At 34.3% G+C, this 21340-nt stretch overlaps 2 protein-coding genes and 1 long non-coding RNA gene across 3 annotated transcripts in view; 1 reads left to right on the forward strand and 2 right to left on the reverse strand.

The window, feature by feature from the left end:
• LOC126972003 (uncharacterized) overlaps positions 1-21340 on the forward strand; it is a 577468-nt gene that overhangs the window by 79514 nt on the left and 476614 nt on the right. The window lies entirely within an intron of this gene.
• On the reverse strand, positions 7693-11229 carry LOC126972027 (ctenidin-1-like). Its single transcript, XM_050818599.1, has 3 exons — positions 11105-11229; positions 9176-9218; positions 7693-8108 (listed from the first exon to the last, which is right to left on the reverse strand). The coding sequence occupies exons 1-3, from the start codon at positions 11117-11119 to the stop codon at positions 7783-7785; spliced, it is 384 nt and encodes a 127-aa protein (XP_050674556.1). The 5' UTR covers positions 11120-11229; the 3' UTR covers positions 7693-7782.
• On the reverse strand, positions 16497-19669 carry LOC126972029 (uncharacterized). The gene is made up of 3 exons (XR_007731027.1): positions 19544-19669; positions 17864-17906; positions 16497-16772 (listed from the first exon to the last, which is right to left on the reverse strand). It is a non-coding gene; the product is annotated as an uncharacterized LOC126972029 (long non-coding RNA).

Genomic DNA, 21340 nt, shown 5'->3' on the forward strand with positions numbered 1-21340 from the left:
TAGTGGATCTCTTGATTGTAGATAATCACCGCCGTCTACAATCTCTTGCAACACCAGAATACAAGTTACCGGCCTTTTAAATACCTACGTTATTTTTTTTAATGTAATGTAGTAGTCCTGAAAAAATCGCATTGGAGAGCAATGTAACTCATTGAGTACTATAATTAAGTTGGTTTCTTTTGGTTTAAGGTGGAGTTGTGAGATCGTAATAAACAGCTAATGATAAAAACGGTAGAAGACGTACAATGAAGCGACGTCTCATGACGATCACATGTATCCAGTTCAGCAGACCAGAGATGACTCCATAATACAAGTCACAGCTGAAACTCCGTCTTATGGAGCGCTAGACTGTTGGCTTGCTTGAAGTAATGTCTCGCTCTATGAGAATATCCATAATAATAATTGTTAGTAAAATGTCCTTAATAAATTATGTAGGTTAATAAATACCTCAGTTTCATCGAAGACAACTTGGCTGTCCTTTGCAGATTACCCCGAATTTGGCAATCGCTTGAGATTACGAGACCCAGTATTCCCAAACGTGGCATATTTTCTTTTATCTATGTGAATGAAGTGCTATTGTTTTAATTTGATAACAATCTTTATATATTCAAATTCAAATATTTTTATTCAAAATAGGATGTGACATCACTTATTGAAAGTCAAAAACTACCACCCATTCCAAAATGAATGCCTCCGACCTGAGAAGAATGGGCGCAACAAACTCAGCGGGCTTTTTTTTTCATCGAATAAATATGTTTACAAAGTAATATTGTACAATTAAACTTATTATTTAATATCCTGAGGGCGGTCACTCTATTCCCAATCTGTGGTATCATTAAGAAAGTCATTTATGTTATAGTAACCTTTACCACACAAACGTTTTTATATATAATAGATATACCAACAGTGTGTGTTGGTATATTTATTATTTGTGAAGAATTACACTTAGGTATGATGACGAGATGAGAGATAATGAGCTTTTATGAAGAGATTTATATCTTATAATAATAATAGTAGTTATCATTTATTTCAGGCCACATACCGCCAATATAATGTAATAAAATCTTATTCTAGGGTTAGTAACACATTAAATACATTTATTTGAACACTTTAATTATTGAAGCCAATATCTATTTGATATTTTCAAAACTATTCACAACGTTTAAAACAATATTGGATTTTTTACTAATGCTGTCTCTAATTGAAAATAATCTTTTTCCTAATTACTGCATAAAAATTATTTACCATGTACAGTGTAAATATTAAGGAAGCGGTCAAATTTTATGAAAAGAAGTAGCAAGAAACTCATTGCCACTCTTTTAAATCAACATTCACAGCATCATCGATATCATTGAGAAGGGATGGATACTTACGTGTAAGTAATTTATTTATTTATTTACAAGTAGGTACAATAACAGATAACAAGATAAAACTATCATCTAATAACAATTACAGCATATTTTTATGATCCTGAGATCCAATTAAAATTGTACACATCATTCACCAAATACAGTAAAAAATAATAAGTGGACACAACAGAAATTACATTATGACGAAATTTAAGTTAAACATTAAATTATTTTACGTAAACCAGCAAGTTCTATAAAGAGTATTTTTAAACAATTTTATATTTGTAAAGAATATATCAAAATCAGCACACACTTCATTAAATTCCCTGCAAATTCTCATAATCGGGTTGTCATGCGATACATTATTATTTGAAGAATTGATCGAAAATAGACATGGAATACGCACAGATCGGGTTGGCACTTTAAAGTTTATCAAACTTAATAGAGGACTATCCATAACACCATTCGCAATGTTATGTAAGACGCACATATATCAGATACTTACCCATCTTCGGTTATGAAGACTATGCAAGTTAAATTTACGTAAGCGCTCAGAGTATTCAGTAAATACAATGTATGTAAAATGATATCTACTCGTACATGTTAAAACTCTACAAGCCGTGATTTTTATATTTTTTGTGTAAGCGATACTATAGGTAAGTTCGCACTTGTGTGGCAGTAACTTTATATTCATACTTCATAGATCATTTTACATTGTAACACTTACTCATAACACTAATCCGTGGAACTCGAGTTGGTAGTTGCATCCAAGTGCAAGGTCAATTACATAAGATAACATGATATCAAATCGGAGTTATCAGTCTCAGACAGGTCTCCTTATAAATGATCCCATTTCCGCAAGCACTAACAATCAACGGTAGTTTTCAATCAAGTATCCCGTGAAAAATTAAAAAATGGACAGCATTTTTGTGAGTACCCACTTACTTACATAAATACATACACAGCAGTACATTTGGCAGAGAATACGGAGAGATACTCTATTTGCCATGTTCCTGTCATAGTTCCATGCAGTCTTATAACTATTTCATGTAACCTATATTAAAAAAGGCATTTATTTTCTCAAAATTTATTCCTTTAGAATTCTTTTTGATGTCAATTGTAATCCACTACTACCGCTTCGGAAACAAATGGCGTTCTGTGAGAGAAGAAGCTTCGCAAGAAACTCTGTTAAATTAAGTTAATTAAGTTTTTGTACTCAAAATAAGTCCCTAGGTCGACCTGACAGACGCATTTTCTATTCGCTCTGTAAAAAGTGGAATCTATCTTCATTAAATTAAACAAGTTATTTGATTATTATTATTTTCAAACAATATCACTTCTGGTAGGTATTAATTAAATTAAATTTATAACTAAAATTAATGAACGATGCGGGACTCCAACCCGCGACCTCTCGGGTTCCGTCCGAGCGCTCTTCCAACTGAGTTAACTGTTTGAAGGCCGTATTCGTAAATCTTTGGTATATCTTGTTCAACTCTCAGGTTGTAGCTCCATATACAGGATCTACTTTTCAGTTGATAGCCTGCTCAAACCCAATAATTACATATCAGGAAATTCACTTGAGATTTTGCTCTTTCAAATCTAAGCAATTTGTTATTTTCAAAGTGATACTCATAATAAAATTTGTAACGAAAATTTATGAACAATGCGGGACTCGGAACTTCATGAAATTTACCAAATCAACCTTATTTTTATTTATTTATTTAATCCACCAGTGATGATTATCTTTGTGATTAAGAGGGGACAATAGCAGCATTATTCCTTAAGAACTTATTCTCCATTTTTCTCCCTGGATAATGCTTCCAGAGCAATGATTTTTCTTCACAAAACTAAGTCTACTTAAGACATAGAGAAAATATGATTCTAGCAAAATCGAGACATAAGAAAATATAACTATTGAAAAATCGTAAAAATACCCCTTTTACACCACCCTAAGCAGACGTAAAATATGAAACTAGTTTGAAAGGGTTTTAAGATGAAAAAAAAAAATTATCAACTGCGGTCTATAACTGATTTAAGCAATGCAGTGTTTCTTGATCTTGGGTCTATTCAATTTTTACAATATAGATTTGAATAGTATAAAGCTTTACACATATATTTTTTTTATAAAAACTTAATAGGTAGGTACACTCATTCCAGAAAGATAGATCTTGACAAAAAAAATACCGAAGTGATAGAGATTCTGATCATAAAAACGAATCTGATGTCGAATTACTACTCATGTAATGAAATGAAATTATATATTTATAAAATTAAATTATTTATCTTAATGATATAATGGTGATATAATTAATTAAAAGAGCACATGAAGATAACTAACTTTACGCGCCATTTAATTCTCTAATGGCCGTTCTAATATTCAGTCTATCTCTTACTTGAGATAAAAATCGTAACTATAGTTGACTTTTATGTCCCAATGAACTTATCTATGGTAACTCATCTTATCCGTACACGCTGTCTGTCAATGGGACGACGTATATAAAGCTTACCAGCGATAGAAGTTTGTATGGAAATTGCAATTCACGCGTCCCAATATAAGGCGATAAGAATGACTTATCATTCTTATCGCCTTATTATTGGTATACCCAATATATTGGGACAGCTTCAGATTATTGACAGCTAATTACTGACAGTAGAAGGTAGTAATTTATCTCTATCTGTAGATAGTATATTACGAACGGCCATAAGAGTGCCAGATACTGTCGAACTGGTGATACGGATTTAGCTGACATCAAAAAGAATTTTTATGTAATAAATCTTGAACAAATACCATTTTACTGGGCTCACAAGATCGACAAATACTTATATGTATTTTATGAAAAAAAGTCTTTAATCTATTTTTTATTATTTTAGAGTGTTGCAGATAAAATCATTAGAACGGCCATTTCGCCTGTGACAACGGCCATTTCTGTTGCAACAAATGCTACAGCAGACAAAACTACAGAAAATGCAGTGGCGATCAAAACTGTAAACGCTCCTGCCAAAAATAATGCATTGAAGTAACATTAAATAAATTTAACCAGATAATAGACATTTGATTTAAACCAGATAAAAGACATCTTTCTAGGAAGAAGCAGAAAACGATCGACTTCAAAAGGTTTGTAATTCGACACTTTTTGAGTAAGTTTTGAATTTAAATACCATATATTATCTTCACCATCCTACGGATAGATTTGAGAAAAAAACCGTTTGAAAGCGTATAGGTAGGCATACTACTTCTAGGTTGGTCCCATTGGCAGCCTAAACTTACATGTATGGTAACTTTTTTGGGTTTAAAGTGTAAAATATTTTTTTTTTAAAACTCTAGTGAATAAATCATTCATTTTATTTATTATTAGCTGGTGCTCGATGTGTTTTGCTTCACCTAAAAAATTCAACCTTTGAATAAAAAGTTAAAAATCACAGCCACTACCCAGTACTAACGTAACAGTGTTCGTCAAAGTGGTCATGTCGTCCTTCATAGATGTACAAAGTTTACCAACTACTCAAGCTTACTAATCAACGTTCCGGACTTTATAGGACCTGAAGATTGGGCCGCGTCTAGCCTAGATCTGAACCCCTTGAGTTAGAAATTATAATCAGTTTTAGAAGAATTGGTCTGCCCAAAATGAGACACTGACATAGAGTCGCTTAAGAAAACTCTAGAACAAGCAGTGTTTAAATTCTCCAGATAATTCACAGATTCGTGGCCAAAAAGGTTGGAACCCTACATTAATGTAAATGTAGTAATTTCGAATAGAATTATATTTTATTCATTGCTGTGACTTCAATAAGTAAATACTTATAGTATATAATATTTTATTCAGATTACATTAGGTCATAAAAATTTAAAAATAAATTTAATTTTAAACTTACGGCCAGACTATACCTATAGACCTATATACTTAGTCTAGTCTAATACTGTTACAATTAAAAATAAACAAAATATTACATTTGAATTTAGAATCTGTCATTTTTATATGATTTTTCATTGAGTTTTCTCATTTTGGCGCCAATACATTGTACAATATAAAATGGTGTGATGTGGATGATATTAAAATGGAGTGGGGTGGTAAAGAGAACCGAATCGCTGTGATTGCATTACAGAAATTAGGTTTGGAGCCAATTGCAATTTTTAAAACTCTCCATACGCTTGGCATTAGTAAAATGTTTGTATACCGGGCTATTAATAGGTGCAATGACACCTCCTCTGTTTGTGACAGAAAAAGATATGACCGTCCACGTAGTGTTCGTACGAAAAAGGTGGTCAAAGCAGTAAGGGAAAGAATTCGAAGAAATTCTGTCCAAAAGCAAAAGATTTCATCTCGGGAGATGAAGATAGCACCTAGAACCATAGAATAATAACGCTCAGAACGATAGTTTCATTCATAGTTCCTAGAATATAGAAGTAACATTATATTTAATGTGTGCGTGAGCGTCACGTACTTACATTTGCCAACACGCACACAGACAGCCAAATAATGTTGCTAGTGAATAGAGATTTTCCTTAATCAGTAAATTATAAGAAGTACTAGATTATATGAAATAAGAAAAAAGAAATAAAATATAAACTAAGAATTTAATAAAAACAGCATGTATTTAATTATTGTTTTTAAGTGTAAGTAAAGATGTTCTTTAGAATCGTTGTTATTTGAAACTCGACGAAACGAAAAAGCGAGACGATAGAGGCGCCGTTCCCGGCTATATCCGAGGTTTTCTAGGTTGCAGAGAACGAATTTGGGATAATTTATGAAATCCATGATGGCCACCGTACATAATTATAATTTCAACAACATGGGTATCGTATACGAGGTTCTCGAGGGTGCATAAAACGAATATGGGATCATTTTTGGAATCCAAGATGGCCGCCGTGCAAAGTATGATTTCATCAATATGGATATCGTATCCGAGGTTCTCGAGGGTGCAGAAAACGAATTTGGGATCATTTTTGAAATCCAAGATGGCCGCCGTACAAAATTATGATTTCAACAATATGGATATCGTATCCGAGGTTCTTGAAGGTGCAGAAAACGAATTTGGGATCTTTTTTAAATCCAAGATGGCCGCCGTGCAAAATTATGATTTCAACAATATGGATATCGTATCCGAGGTTCTTGAAGGTGCAGAAAACGAATTTGGGATCTTTTTTAAATCCAAGATGGCCGCCGTGCAAAATTATGATTTCAACAATATGGATATCGTATCCGAGGTTCTCGAGGGTGAAGAGAACGAATTTGGGATCATTTTTTAAATCCAATCAATTAGTGAAACGTGGGTACTATCCGACTTCAGTGATGAGTACAAGAGTAACTGAGCCATACTTTTGTGAAAAAGGTCTCAAAACATCGGCTTAAGTGTATCAAGATACCATTCTTGAGAGGGTAGTGAAGCCCCTTAACAACACCATGTTCAATAACCAAGAATGGTCCTTCCAGCAAGACTCGACGCCGGGTCATAAAGCTCGGTCTACGCAGTCTTGGTTGGAAACGAACGTTTCGGACTTTATCAGAGCTGAAGGTCTTCAATGACGGCCGGTCAGCCGTCGTCTAGTCTCGATCTTAATCCGCTGGATTATGATTTATGGTGAGTTTTAGAGAGTACGGCTTGCTCTAAACGCCATGACTATTTGGAGTGCCTAAAACAATCCGTACGATTGGCATTAAAGAATTTTCCCATGGAAAGAGTGCGTGCTTCTATTGATAACTGGCCTCAACGTTCAAAGGCCTGTATTGCAGCTAATGGAGACTACTTCGAATAAGCTTTTTATATTTTAAATTGTTTTATATTTATGTATTAAACTAACACACTGTAAAAGTAATAAATGTTATTTGTAATAGGATTTTTTCTCTTTGTTTTAGTATTTATGGCAAGACTAGGTATATTGTATGTCTTATTGGAATGGCACGTGGATGAATTTGCTACTTTACTTTTGTACTATTAGCGCGCACAAGTAAGCAGTCAATAGCAAGCAGGAACAATACAGGACCCAAAATATTTACTTGTGGTATCCCTTGTAGATCTTCGTTCAGGGAAGCGGTATCATTATTGAATATTGTGTCAAAGATGTTGAGAAAGTAAATACTCTTATTATCGAAAAGAAGTAATCGGGATGAATATTCATAATGAATTATGAGAAGAACTTCCACATGTCACAGTTATCAAAGGCCTGGCTTATTCCTACTAGCATTTTCGCGTTGCAACTTAAATGACTGTCTACAGCTTTTCAGCCTGTATAAATTAGCTTCATGCGGTTGTCTTTGTCTGGTAGACAGATATAAGAAGTAATTGCAATAGCCTCATGTCCATAAATTAAACAGACAACAGATATAATAAATAAAAAGCAAAATTCAAAACAAATTATTTATTGTTTATAGGGAAGACTTGTTTATTTATAATATTCATAAAAATACATCACAGCTATTAAATACTCGTTACTTTAGTAGTGTCCGCTGTGACCACCGTGTCCACCGTGGCCTCCGCGTCCACCTTGTCCGCCGCCGTAGCCTCCTTGTCCGAAACCACTATCTTGGCCTTGTCCGCCGAAACCGCCCCCGTGGCCTCCTTGTCCGAAGCCACTATCTTGGCCTTGTCCACCGAAACCGCCACCATGGCCTCCTTGTCCGAAACCACTATCTTGGCCTTGTCCGCCAAAACCACCCCCGTGGCCTCCTTGTCCGAAGCCACTATCGTGGCCTTGTCCGCCATAACCACCACCGTGTCCGCCTTGTCCATATCCGCTGTCGTAGTTTTGTCCACCGTAACCTGATAAATAAAGAGTAACACATAGAAACTATTCAACACAGCATCAAACTATAAAATAACTTTATAAGGTATGAGATATTAGAATTAATATCTGAATTTTAGTAAGTAAGTATGTATGATGCTATGAAATGATATGCTTGTGATATTTATATTTTTCGTATTTTTATAATTATGGTTACATAAAGAGCTCCTATTAATTACAACCATCCTGTAAATAAAGCTGATTTGAACTGGTTTGATTAATTTACTTACAATCTTTGCAATTTATTAAGATATAAATTCAAATTTAGAACATTTGGTGAGGTGATGAGTTATAGATATTAAGATGTTTATTGAATTTCATCTGTCTTAAGAAAAGTGAATTTAAATGACTTTTTTCCATTACTGACGCATACTGCAGGCCTGATCTGGCACCTTGCGGCTCTTATTCCCAAAAAGTAAATTTAAACTTTGAGGATTTCTTTACTACCATTGAATATACACTGCGAACGAAATTGGCTTTGAAAGAGATCCTTCTTCTTGAAGGAGAAGGAAAGAGTGGGTCCACTGCTTCGCGCAGTGGTTCCATCGAATGCGACGCATCGTAAAAAGGAATGGAGAATATTCCGAAAAACGGTAAAGGCCTTGGCAAATTAAAGCTTAATTTAGTTTTTTATTTTTAAGAACTTTTATTTAGACGACTCACACACAATATATTAAATGTGAGAGATAAAACTAAAATAACATTATTGCGTACACCTGGCGGGAAACCCAGCTTGTTTTCCCACTTTAACGTTAATCGCCGAGATAACTTTAACTATAATACAACATTACAACTTTTTGGTGTTATATATTTTCCTCATAATGGAATAGACGATACATTTCTGAATGAGATGAATGAATTTTGCCATAGTTTTAACCAAGCGATAGCGAGCATTCCATAATCGTTAACTAATACATATTTAAGCGTTCGCATACACTGTTACGAAAGATTTTTAAGAAATTCTTAATGGGGTAGTAATAATAACAACGAAATGAAAATACAATATTTTAATTAAAGAAGTAAGATATAATAAATGGAACTGTACCTGGTGCTGCGACTGCAACGGCGATCAACGCCAACGCAACAATCTGAAATAGATGAACATTTGTTAAATGTTTTTATATGTAATGAAGTTCGACAGGACTGTTAAATACCGTTAAATACTATCTACTATTCATTGGCATATATTATTTTGCTATTCAGGATATAAGGATAGTAGGTAACTAGGTAAGAGTATACTTGTGATTTCTCATCATCATTGTTTTCTATTTCTTTTTTTACGTTCATTTAAGGTCATTAGCGACCACGGTGTTTTACTAATATTTATATAAATCTATAATTTTCAAAAATTCTAGTGTTCTTAGACATCCATCTTGATTTAAACAATCTTTCATATTATTCGGAAGATTACAATTAATTTTTACATTAGAATAAGAATTACACTCAAGTAACAGGTGTAACACAGTTAAATCTGGTCCACATTTGTTCCTTTTAGATTCCGTAATGTATGTGAGTTTAATTTGTATTGTAATGTAATTGTCCAATACGGAGTCTAGTACTGGCTACTTGGTCATTTCTACATGAGAAGGAAGTAGGTTGTTTTTCAAAAAAATTATTTCGTATCTGCATAAGATTGCTTGTCTTTTCTGAGTTTTCCCAAAAATTATCCCAGAGATCCCGTTTCCTAGCTTCTAACTTGAAGAAATTTTAATTTCATATTGACTTGCCTTAACTGATTCATCAATTTGACTGATACTAGTTTTAGGTTCACTATGTGCCTTCTCATTTCCGATTATCCCTCGGTGGCTAGGAATCCAGATCAATTCAATTTGATAGTTATTTTTAATTAAGTTAAGCATTTTTTTGTTTAATTTCTATGTGTATGTAATTAATATTTTGTAAAGCTGTTAAGCATGATATAGCATCAGTATGAATTACTATTTTATTACAATTTGGTTCATTGTGGATTAATTTATATTTCTATATTATAACTTTTTTTTTTAAATTGTGTTTTTTTTTCTAAACTCAAAAGATATACCGTTATGAACTTTGGTTTTACGACCTCTGGATTTAATAAAATAAAAAAATTACAAGATAAATATCGCAAATAATTCAATGAAAGCTGTCCATAGCTTTTAAAAGGAAATTTTATTAAATTTCTAGACACTAACAAAAGCTGACATATTATGTATAAAAGTATAAGTAGGAATGCAAAAAATATTTGAATTAAACTTGAAAAGGATATTAACAATGAAAACTATCTGTTGACTCTTCAAATCATCAAATTATCATTCAAAGTATCATTCAAAGATATTTAGAAACTTTTTGTAGTTCTAACAGTTTGTTAATGCAAAATTTGTTCCTGAAAATATTTTCATATTTGCTAGTATAAACTCGTGTTTTTCGTTTCGATTACGTTGAAAGGTTTTCTGTCAAAAACAAAATATTTCAAATTAACTTATGAAAATGTAGATGTGGCGTTCAGGTAGATGCTCTTGGGCGTCTCGAGTTATCCTGCATAAAATAAAATAAACGACTTGCGTCGACACTCTAGCTCCTTCTCATGTCCAAGTTAGATGAGTTGGTGCTGGGGCTGTTGCTTCGACTGCTGAACCAGGAAACGTTGCAAATATGTATGGTGTCGAGGCAAATGGCACGTAGGACCCAGCGGAGAATGTACAAAGTACTATCTTCGCGCCTCAGTAAGGCTACTGGAAACCCAAGCACTGTCAATGGATCAGCCTAGCTATCCAACTCGGAAATGAATTAATAAAACTTTTATATTTTTAATAACCATTAACTTAAATTATTAAATTAGCAAATAATTTCATGATGACAAGAAAATACAGGTACATAATACATATTATTATGTCCTTATTCGCTAAGTGGCAGAAGTGAAAGCTGGGTAGCCCACTTACAGCGGAAATTTTCTTATTAAATCAATCGTGGAGTACATTAAATCATTTCTACTTACCAAAATCTTAGCCATTATAAATATTTTCACACGAAACCGTACTTGAGTGATAAAGATACTTTGTGTATTGATGTTTTAGAAAACGAGTGCTTTTATAAGCAATAAGGTCACGGGCGAAGCAGAGATGATATGTGGTATCTGGCCTCATAATACGTCTTATCAAATTTTTGGTTTAATCAACGTTTTGTTGACAATAACAAACTCTTGCTATGCTGGGACCCCGGATTCTGTTATTTACGTATAAACGTTATAGATAGATATATATATATATATATATATATATATATATATATATATGTACAGTATGGTCTGCATACCTATGAAATAAATAAAAATATAAGTAATACAAGTCCACAGAACTATCGCAAAATTAATTATATAATTAAAAACTTTAAATTGAAAAAGTGAAATTTTCAAACAAAATAAATATTCAAATAAATGTAGTAAAATTTAACAGTCTATATAGATAACTTACCTTGACCCCGGAACGATGTGCGAAGGCGGCTATTTGTCGGCTTTACCTTTGATTCGTTTGATAATTTGCGACGTAATTTAAATTCACTATGTTCATTTATACGATCACTTTTTTATTTAGGGATACCTATCTGAACTGAACTTTAAATTGAATATTGTGCATTAGAATAATAATGGAAACGTAAATTTTAAAATTTTCTTAATGTCCACCACATTCTTGATGAATACACAAGTTACATCACCGTACAATGTTGTCCCGAAAAATAAATGTCAAATTCACAGTAATAATAATAATAACAACTAACTTAAAACACAATTTACACATACACAAAGTCAAGTACCTAGTTAATAAGACGTGTCTATTTCACTAATTGCATGAAATTATCAAATACAATTACTTTTTACTTAATACGCTAGTTAGCTAGAACTTCAATTCATAAGTACAATTAGTTTTTCAAAGTCAATCGTTTGAGGCAATCGCGCAAAAAGTATGAAATCACTTCGAAATACAAATTAGCCTATTTGCCCAGAAGACTCGCGATAAACTAAAGTGGTGCTCAGTGCTCACTTAAAATAACGAAAAAATAATTCCTTAATAGGGAATTCCTCACAAATTTTAGTTTTTCGATACTTTTTTACACTTATTTAGCAACCATCACCAAATACCTAAACATGGCTACTTTTTTTGTGTTTTTCGAACATATTAATAATTTTAACAAATTATTTATTTGATAAACTTTTTTTATTAGTTTTCAAAGAACTTTCTCCCACGTACAACCTAGCAGGCTGTGGAATGAACGTCCTTGTGCGGTGTACCGTGGACAAATGTCAAAAAAGTATGTACAAATTTCTAAAGGTCTAGCAATGCTCATTTCTCCATAAAAAATCCTGAGTATCAAACGGGCAAGTTGGTACGATTTTTAACAATTAGATTGCTTTGTATTACGTAAGATGTAAGGCATACCTACCCTACAATTCTATTTTATCGATACTTTTCTACACATACACCAACAAGATATACTAGCCTACAAACTATAACAATTATTAATAAATTAATGAATGGGTAAATTTTGTAAAAAAGAAATTATTTTCGTAAGTTCAACTTACAAAACCACTGTTTTCTGAGTGATTTCTTGAGCAGCAAATAGGTAATTTGGTACGATTTTTTATAGGTTGCTTTTGAATAACGTAACATGTCAAACAAGTAATAAATCGTTATTGTTAAGTTCTTTCTTATTCACAATAATTATCTCTAACTCCTTTATAATTTATAAAAACAAAATCACGAAGCTGTTTAGTTTTAAATACCTAGGGTGTAGTGTATTTTTACTACAATCATTACAGAACAATTTTAAAATAAACTTAAATAACTTATTGTTTATCGATTACAACTCCCTTTAAAGAAAGCTAATTATCGATAGAAGATCTAGATCCTAGATCTAGATCTAGAGCTAGATCCCTACCCCGCCCGTACGAATTTCGAGCTTGCTTTGAATCGCGCCACCCGCGACCGTCAAAGAGACACCGCCGGCACGTGTACGCTGCCAAAGAAAAACCGCCACTGGCGGCAAGGTCGTCTTATGACACTATTGAAATATTCAAGTTCATTGAACCCTTGACCCAGTTAACTAATACTACACAGTACGTATAAATTTGTGCAAAATGAGAAGTCTACTTTTTGACAAAACCAATGCACGGATTTCGTTAATTTTTGGTATATCTTCAGCAAATATGTTAACAAGTATGTACCTACATTTATTTCAAGAAGTTAGTTCCATACTGTATATATAAATATGAATAAAGGCATAGTACCAAGTATCGTCACAACTGGCACATGTCAGCTGAACTTCGGATCATAGATGGATCCTTATCCATCTATTATATTTGCTAAACTTACATCGAAACTGCTATAGCAAGGCGAACTCCGCGTAAAATGGTCCGTGCCAAAGACTATTGCAAATTGGCGAGGGAATGGCTGCACACAAAAAACACCACCTTTCAAGTAAACTCAGCACGTGTATAAGAAGCGCATCCGTGTCAGGAAGAGAAAATACTGCAGGTGCTTTTGCGCCAAAACAGATTCTAAAAACCATGCGGTTTACTTACAACAAACATTCGTTCGAGTGACCCCGAACGCAATTTAGGTTTCTAGCAAAAATCTGACGGCACACGCACCAAATCCGATAGCGACAACCACAAACTGCATCTGCAGACTCACTTTCCTAACCACGTCGCCAACAAACAGTCGTTGGATGAGGCGATGCAAAGCAGCTCAGCGATCAGCATAATTTACACAGTCCACAGGGTGGTCGAAAACGACAAGGTTCCTATCATTTAGTCCAGCGGGCCTGATGGATGGCCAGAGGATGGAGTTTTCCCGGCATTGCTAGAATGGCCTAAGTTTTATTCCATTTACCTACAAAAATAAAGAGATGTTACCTGTCAAATGGAGGTCCGTATCTGAGAGTTAGGTGTAATTGTAGTTATGTATGTATGTAATATGCAGCCTATATCGTAATCATGGCAGAGACCGTGGAAGACTTAAGCTATATGCTCGTTGGCCCCAATACAGCTTCCCAAGGAGTAGGTCTCAAAAGAACATGGACAAGATCATGTCAAATGTTCATGTCGCACCTGCTCCCGTAACATTTGTGAACTGTACACTTGGATTTGTCGACGAGTACGTCTACCTCGGACAAACAATCCAGTTAGGCAGGTCCAATTTTGCGAAAGAGGTCACTCGTCAAATCCAACTCGCCCATCCGAGTCTGATGATCTGTAAAATCTTCTAGTCCCAAATAGTGCCTGAAGACGAAGGTTTTCAACTAGTGTATGTTGCCAGTGATGACTTACGGTACGCAGACGTGTTCGCTAACTATGGGCCTGATGAGAAAGCTCATGGTCGCTCAGATGGCAACGGAGAGGGCTATGCTCGGAGTTTCCCTGCGAGATCGAAACAGAAATGAGGAGATCCGTAGGAGAACCAAAGTCACCAACATGTGCCCAATCCCAAGTGATTGCGAAACTGAAGTGGCAGTGGGCAGGGTATATAGTTCGACGGATAGATTGCCGTTGGGGCAATAAAGTCCTTGAATGGCGACCACGTACCGGAAGACGCAGTATTGGTAGGCCCCCCACCGACACCGATGGACCGACGATCTGGTTAAGATCGCCGGAATACGTTGAATGAGGGCAGCGCAGGACTGATCGTCGTGGAAATCTTTGGGGGAGGCCTTTGTCCAGCAGTGGACGTCTTCCGGCTGATGATGATGATGATGCTTGCACTTACAAAAATTATGTCCATTTTAAATATTTTAAGGGATACTTGAATAGAAAATCAACACGTAATCTTTCAACGTAATCCGTAAGGAGAATTGTGTCAGATTTATAACTCGCGTTTGATATCATGAAATATGTAATTGACCTGTACTTTAGATATACTATTCAAGTACTCACTAAGTCTAGATTAGTTTCTAGACTTCTACATGCAATATAAAACCAAGAAATCTACCAGCGTATAACTGCTTAGAAAAGCATATCGTATTCATATCAGACCAATGTTGAAGCATTTGAAAATTACAAAAATGATTTTCACCATTATTTTGTGTTTTTTTTTGTTAAATCTTAACATAAAAGACCAAAAAACTTGGTTACATTTTGAGGTTATGTGAAAAAAGTGCAAGAACAAAAGTTTTACATCTTTTTATTACCGACAACTTTGCATTTCAACTTTTTTCCATAGGACTTATAGTTTAGATATTTAGACTTTATAGACATAGTTTCGTAGTAGTGGTAGAATATACCAGATTATAGATGACCTGACAGTCCGATAATGTGTGAACAATTTTGATTTGTCAATGTGTGTGTTATTTAGTGGCTAGTTCCCAGCGTGACTGACTGTTTACGACTTGTCAAACAAAATCCGTACAATAACAATAGTTTCGCTTTCCTTTTCATCTTGCTGTACGTGACTACGGTACGGTACTAGTACGGACGATACTGACACGGGAAATATATATTTTTTGCGGCCATATTGTTGTGACATCGACCTTATTTCATATCTTGTTAGTTTCTGTGATCTATCATGAGCCACACATATCAAAGGCCCATCTTCTATCTAGTAATATGTGTTCCACAGCACAAACACTATATTGTGGAACAAATTTTTAGGGACGACTGGATGACCAACAAAGTCTCGGAAGAACGGGAGCCTCTTATGGTTCACCGATGGGTCCAAAATGGAAAATGAAGTTGCCCGAGAAGTCTATGGAGAACGAGCCCAGGTTTGAATCCAGTACAAACTAGGGAAGTTTTGCCTCCATATTTCAAGCAGAGGTATACGCCATTTTAGAATGCGCGGAAACGAATATCCAAAGAGATAAATAATTTCACTCTAACAGTCAGGCAGCATTGTTGGCTTTAGACGCTGACTTGACGGCTTCAAAAATTGCATTGAATGACTGAACTCATAATGCATGAAGACAGAGTGATTCTCAGATGGGTCCCAGGGCATGCCGGAATCAGGCAATATGCTGATGTCACTCGCAAGAGCTGTAGCTGCAGCAGTCGGCATTGCGGCCCACTAATGCATAAGCGTAACATCATCCTTGGTGACTACACCCTGTTCCCTGATACTGTTTGTAATTCTCGAGCCAAGAAGATATTGCTGATCTTAAATACAGCAGGGCTTGACAACGGGCTATAATTATGAGTGCCGGATATTGACCAATCACGATATCTCTAAAACCATAAGGCGTAGAGATTTCAAATTTGGTAGGAATATACCTTTCACCAAAAAGAGGTCAGTTAAGAAGATTTTACGAAATTCCATCCGCAAGAGTTTTTTTTTATTATTAGATATTAACAGAACATCGTCTGTCGGGTCAGCTTAGTAAAAGGTTAGTATAAAATAAAGTAATTTTGTGAATAGCGCAAACTTATTTATTCATAAAGAATTCACATAACAGCAATTGAATACTCGATTATTTTTAGTAGTGTCCACCTTGTCCACCGTGACTTCCTTGTCCGCCATGTCCGCCTTGTCCACCATGTCCACTTTGTCCATATCCGCCATTGTGTCCTTGGCCGCCGCCGTGTCCGCCCTGACCGAAGCCTTGGTCGTGGCTTTGTCCACCAAATCCGCCGTGTTGTCCACTTTGACCATGTCCGCTGTTCTGATTTTGTCCACCGTAACCTAAAGTATATTAAGTGCTATTTATATAAACTGTTACAAAACTTCAAACAATTTAATATTAGATAATTTATACGTCTGGATAGAGTCTCTTGCTGTTAGACAACCGATGACAACAGTCCAGGTTGCGTGTGTGTATTTCTTTAATGTGATTGAACTCGCTATTTTCGCACTTTGCGTGCGTGCAATGCTCATAATTGAGATGAACCTCATAATTCGAACCTCAGAAGCCAACCTAGATTTTTTTTCGACGTATTTAAAAAAATCATCAAAGTGTGTGAATTTATGGTTAAAATGCAAAACAGATAGTGATAATACAAAATATACAGTTGTAAAGCCATTTCAAACAAATATATTAGTTAAGACTACTTCAATTATTCAATGTGAGACATAAAATAAAAATACATAGATATATTAATATATATTATATATATCTATGTATTTTTATTTTATTTATGTAATATAATTATTACGTTTAGCTGACGGGGAAACCAGACTCTATTCCCACATTGCCGTCATGCTTTTAATTATACTAGTCGGAGGCTCATTTACACAGGATGCCGACTAGATTATGGGTACCACAACGGCCCCTATTTCTGCCGTGAAGCAGTAATGTGTAAGCATTATTGTGTTTCGATCTAAAGGGCGCCTTAGCTAGTGAAATTACTGGGCAAATCAGACCTAACATCTTATGTATCAAGGTGACGAGCGCAATTGCCGTGCCACTCAGAATATTTGGGTTTTTCAAGTATCCTGAGCGGCACTGCATTGTAATGGGCAGGGCTTATCAATTACCATCAGCTGGACGTCCTGCTCATCTCGTCCCTTACTGTCATAAAAAAAAGACAAAACCTATAGCTATATATATATAGCTTGTTGATATATTGTTGCAATAGCGAATCATATAACATTTGCTAATTCAAATTTTGAAACGTAATTAGCATACATTGTTCTGGAAGTATGTACTCTAATAACGTTCAGAAATAGTGTCTTATAAGACAAACTTAGAAAATATCCATATTCTTATTTTAATACAAAAATATTGTGTAGGTTCACTTAAAGATAGTAACAATATATTAAAAACAGGACGTTACCTGGAGTTGCGACTACAACGGCGATCAGCGCCAAAGCAACAATCTGAAATAAAAAAAAAAGTTTTTTTTTACTATAAGCATTGTAAATACACCACCGCCTGTACCTTCTTCCATAGCACACGTCAATCCTTTGACTTCTTTGCAGATTTTAACTTGAAATTGATACTCGCAGTATCAGATTTCATAACAACATTTAATTCCTTTATGCTAAATCGTCTCAATGGGCTATGTGAGATTTGGTGCAGTAAATTTTTAAAAAGGTGTACATAGTTAACATTTGTTCATGCAAAAAACAAACTCAAATTGAGTTTTGGTTGTAACGTGTAAGTGATTACTGACGACTAAAGAACTCTTAAAATTTCATTTAACAAAGCATTATCATTGTATATCGATTCACTTTAGAAATATAAAAAAATAAACATAAATAATGGATTGGCTTCAAAATAGTTGATTTATTACACTTGTAAGCTCCTGTAAGTATATATATATATAAGCATTGGGCAAAAATATTTTATATGGTTTGTTTTTTTACAATATTTTTGTAATCTTTATATAATGTAAAATATCGTGTCACATTGCTTGTTCGCGATTAACTCCTAAACTACTGAACCGATTTTAATCAAACTATGAACACTGTGTGCAAAATTTAATTAAAAATGAAAATGATTAAGATGTGCAAAAGTGTGAGAATAATTTTTCACACACAGCTTGACAGTTCTGCTCTGACATTATTTGATACAAGAACCACAGGCAAAACGAAATAATTATTGAAATGGTTGAATTTTGCATAGTATTTTTAATACGGTTACAATTATAAATATGCATACACAGGTGATGCAACCTTAATTAAAAGTTTATCGTTAGATTCTCCTGTTGGTACAATCATTGATATTATAAAACAGAGAATATTTATACGATTTTTCTTAAGTAATAATAATTCAAAATTAGAAAAGTGTGTAAAAGTAAAAAAATAAAGTAAAGTGAAAACACCTTATAAGGCTACTTTAGTTTTGATTCTTAATAAATAGTAATAAAACGCATAAAAGGCATTTAATTTTCTCAAAATCGATTCATTTATAATTATTTTTAATGTCAATTCTAATATACTAATTTTTTTAATGAAATTTACGTATGAAATGTACTGTCACAGCTATTGCTATAAAATAATGATAATCTAGTCCCAGGCTGTTTCACCACATAGATATTGAGCTGTGGAGTAGTAGGATTTACGACAGAGCCATTTAAAAAAAAATTAAATTTATTTATAGATAATGCCCGAATAGTGGCTGGGATTCATGGGTGGCTTTATTATAAAAGTAGTATATACTTATAGCTGTAATGTATCTTATTAAGCCTACTTGAATTAATTACAAGCAATCCCTTATTTCTAGTGTTATAATAATGAAAATCACTATTAAGAGCAAAAAGGTGATTTTTGTGAACGTATATTAAATTTTCATAAATGTACTGACAATGAAATGACAATAATAGATAAATTAACCAGTGGACCAAAACAATAGGTACTTATTTTATTAAAATGCTATTGCAGTTATAAAAATATTAATGAAATACTGAAATAACTTTATATCATAATATAATACTTTAATATCAAATAAAAATTCAATTGTTTTGTTTATTAAATCTACCAGTGCGTCCAAGAATTAAATTTGTTGTACTTACCAAAGTTTTATTCATTGTAAATATTTTCACACGAAACCGTACTAGAGCGATAAAGAAACTTTGTGTGTTAATGTTTCTGAAAACGGGTGCTTTTATAAGGAAAAAACCGCGAACCAGAGATCTGGTTCTGACCTCATACAACGTGACCTCATACTTTTTGTTCTCTGTGGACAACAACATCTAGTCATGCTGGTACCCTGTATTCAGTGACTTAATATATTCTGTTTTTTATTTCATATCTGGTCATAAATATTGTAACAACTAAAAAACTTTAACTTTTTTTTTAATTCAAGCTTGGAACGCGTTTGTTATGTTAGAATCTTCGATCATTTCCCGCCATTTCACAATATTTTTCGAGGATAATGTTAAGTCTTCTCGTCTTTTAACTAAAAAATTAAGATGATCAAATTTATAATACTAATGTTAATCATGCTTTTATCATAATTTTTTTTATAGTAATACCATTTATAATTGGAGGAAACACAATAATTCAAACTGGTTTAAGTAAACACATTTGCAGTGATTGCGTTGGACAAAGTAGATAATTAGGTACCAGTCGTATATTAATATATTGTAGTATACACATAGCAGTTTAAAGAGATCTCTTTAAACTGTTCTATGGTAGTATCGATATACAGTAGGATTCCCGGTAGGTCTCTTTGGCGTAGCATCACAGAAGACTAGAAGCTTGACGAACCTGAACCCTATCTTCGATTACATCATCATCGTTATATCAGCCGAAAGACGTCCACTGCTGGACAAAGGCCTACCCAAAGATCATGAAGATCGGTCCTGCGCTGCCCTCATCCAATCCATCCATCCATGCCTATTCCGGCGATCTTGACATCAGTCCACCTTTGCAAGGTGATCATCGTCCTGAGTCAGTCATTGTTTGAGGGGGGAAGAATTAATCAAGAAGTCACATTCTTCACCTAAAGTGTATCAACATTTAAGAGATTGCCTTTTCTCTGGTTGTGAAACATCTTAACAATACGCTTCACGAGCTTGGCTGAAATTCAAGACTCAGTTAGACTGGCCCTCGTCTAGCCCAAATCTCAACCGAAACGCCCAAGTGACTAATTATCCCATTGAAATGAAAGTTCCGTCCACATACGGAGTACTGTTGTCATCTCTGATCTTGCACACCCCAGTATCAGCTCGAATTGTTTGATCGCATGCAATGCAGAGATGCTCGGATTGTTGTCGACCCAGTGCTCTGTGAACAGCTAGATCACTTGGTGTTGAGTAGAGACGTCGCTTCATTGTGCGTCTTCTACTGCATTTATCACGGGGAGTGATTTGAAGAACTGTTTGACCTGATTCATGCCGCAAAATTCCACCTTCGCACAACACGCTACAAATAAAAATATCAACCCCACCATCAGGATGTATGGCGTTAATAAAGTTTTGTGATAGGTGCAGAACAAGTCTATCATGCAGTAAGACGTAGAGAAGCCTTCCTAGTAGAGAATTCGAAAAGAAGCTAGTTGTTTGTAATCTGTTGATTGGATTTTATTTTTTGATTTTTAGTGAATTTGAAGTATACTAACTAAGAATTTGTCTAAATATGTGTAGATATACTAATTTTTTCAACGCTTAATTGAAGAGTTCCGTTACTTTGCCATGGATTCCGTAATCAGAACCTAACCAAACTATCTTTGAAGTATATCTTTTCCAATAAAAAAAGAATCATCGAAATCGGTTGGCGATTATTCGTATTATTACCGAGTTATTCGTAAATTTATCATCCACTTTGCTATATGTATAGCAAATTTAAGACTTTTATGGCATTTTCAT

The sequence above is a fragment of the Leptidea sinapis genome, chromosome 25 (assembly GCF_905404315.1).
Source record: "Leptidea sinapis chromosome 25, ilLepSina1.1, whole genome shotgun sequence".
NCBI classification, from domain to species: domain Eukaryota; kingdom Metazoa; phylum Arthropoda; class Insecta; order Lepidoptera; family Pieridae; genus Leptidea; species Leptidea sinapis.

Bases quoted from the DNA above. Each gene is read 5' to 3' on its own strand.
- LOC126972027 (XM_050818599.1), bottom strand. The intron at 8,109-9,175 runs GTACAGTTCCAT...TTTATTTATCAG, and splicing joins CGTTGCAGTCGCAGCACCAG to GTTACGGTGGACAAAACTAC.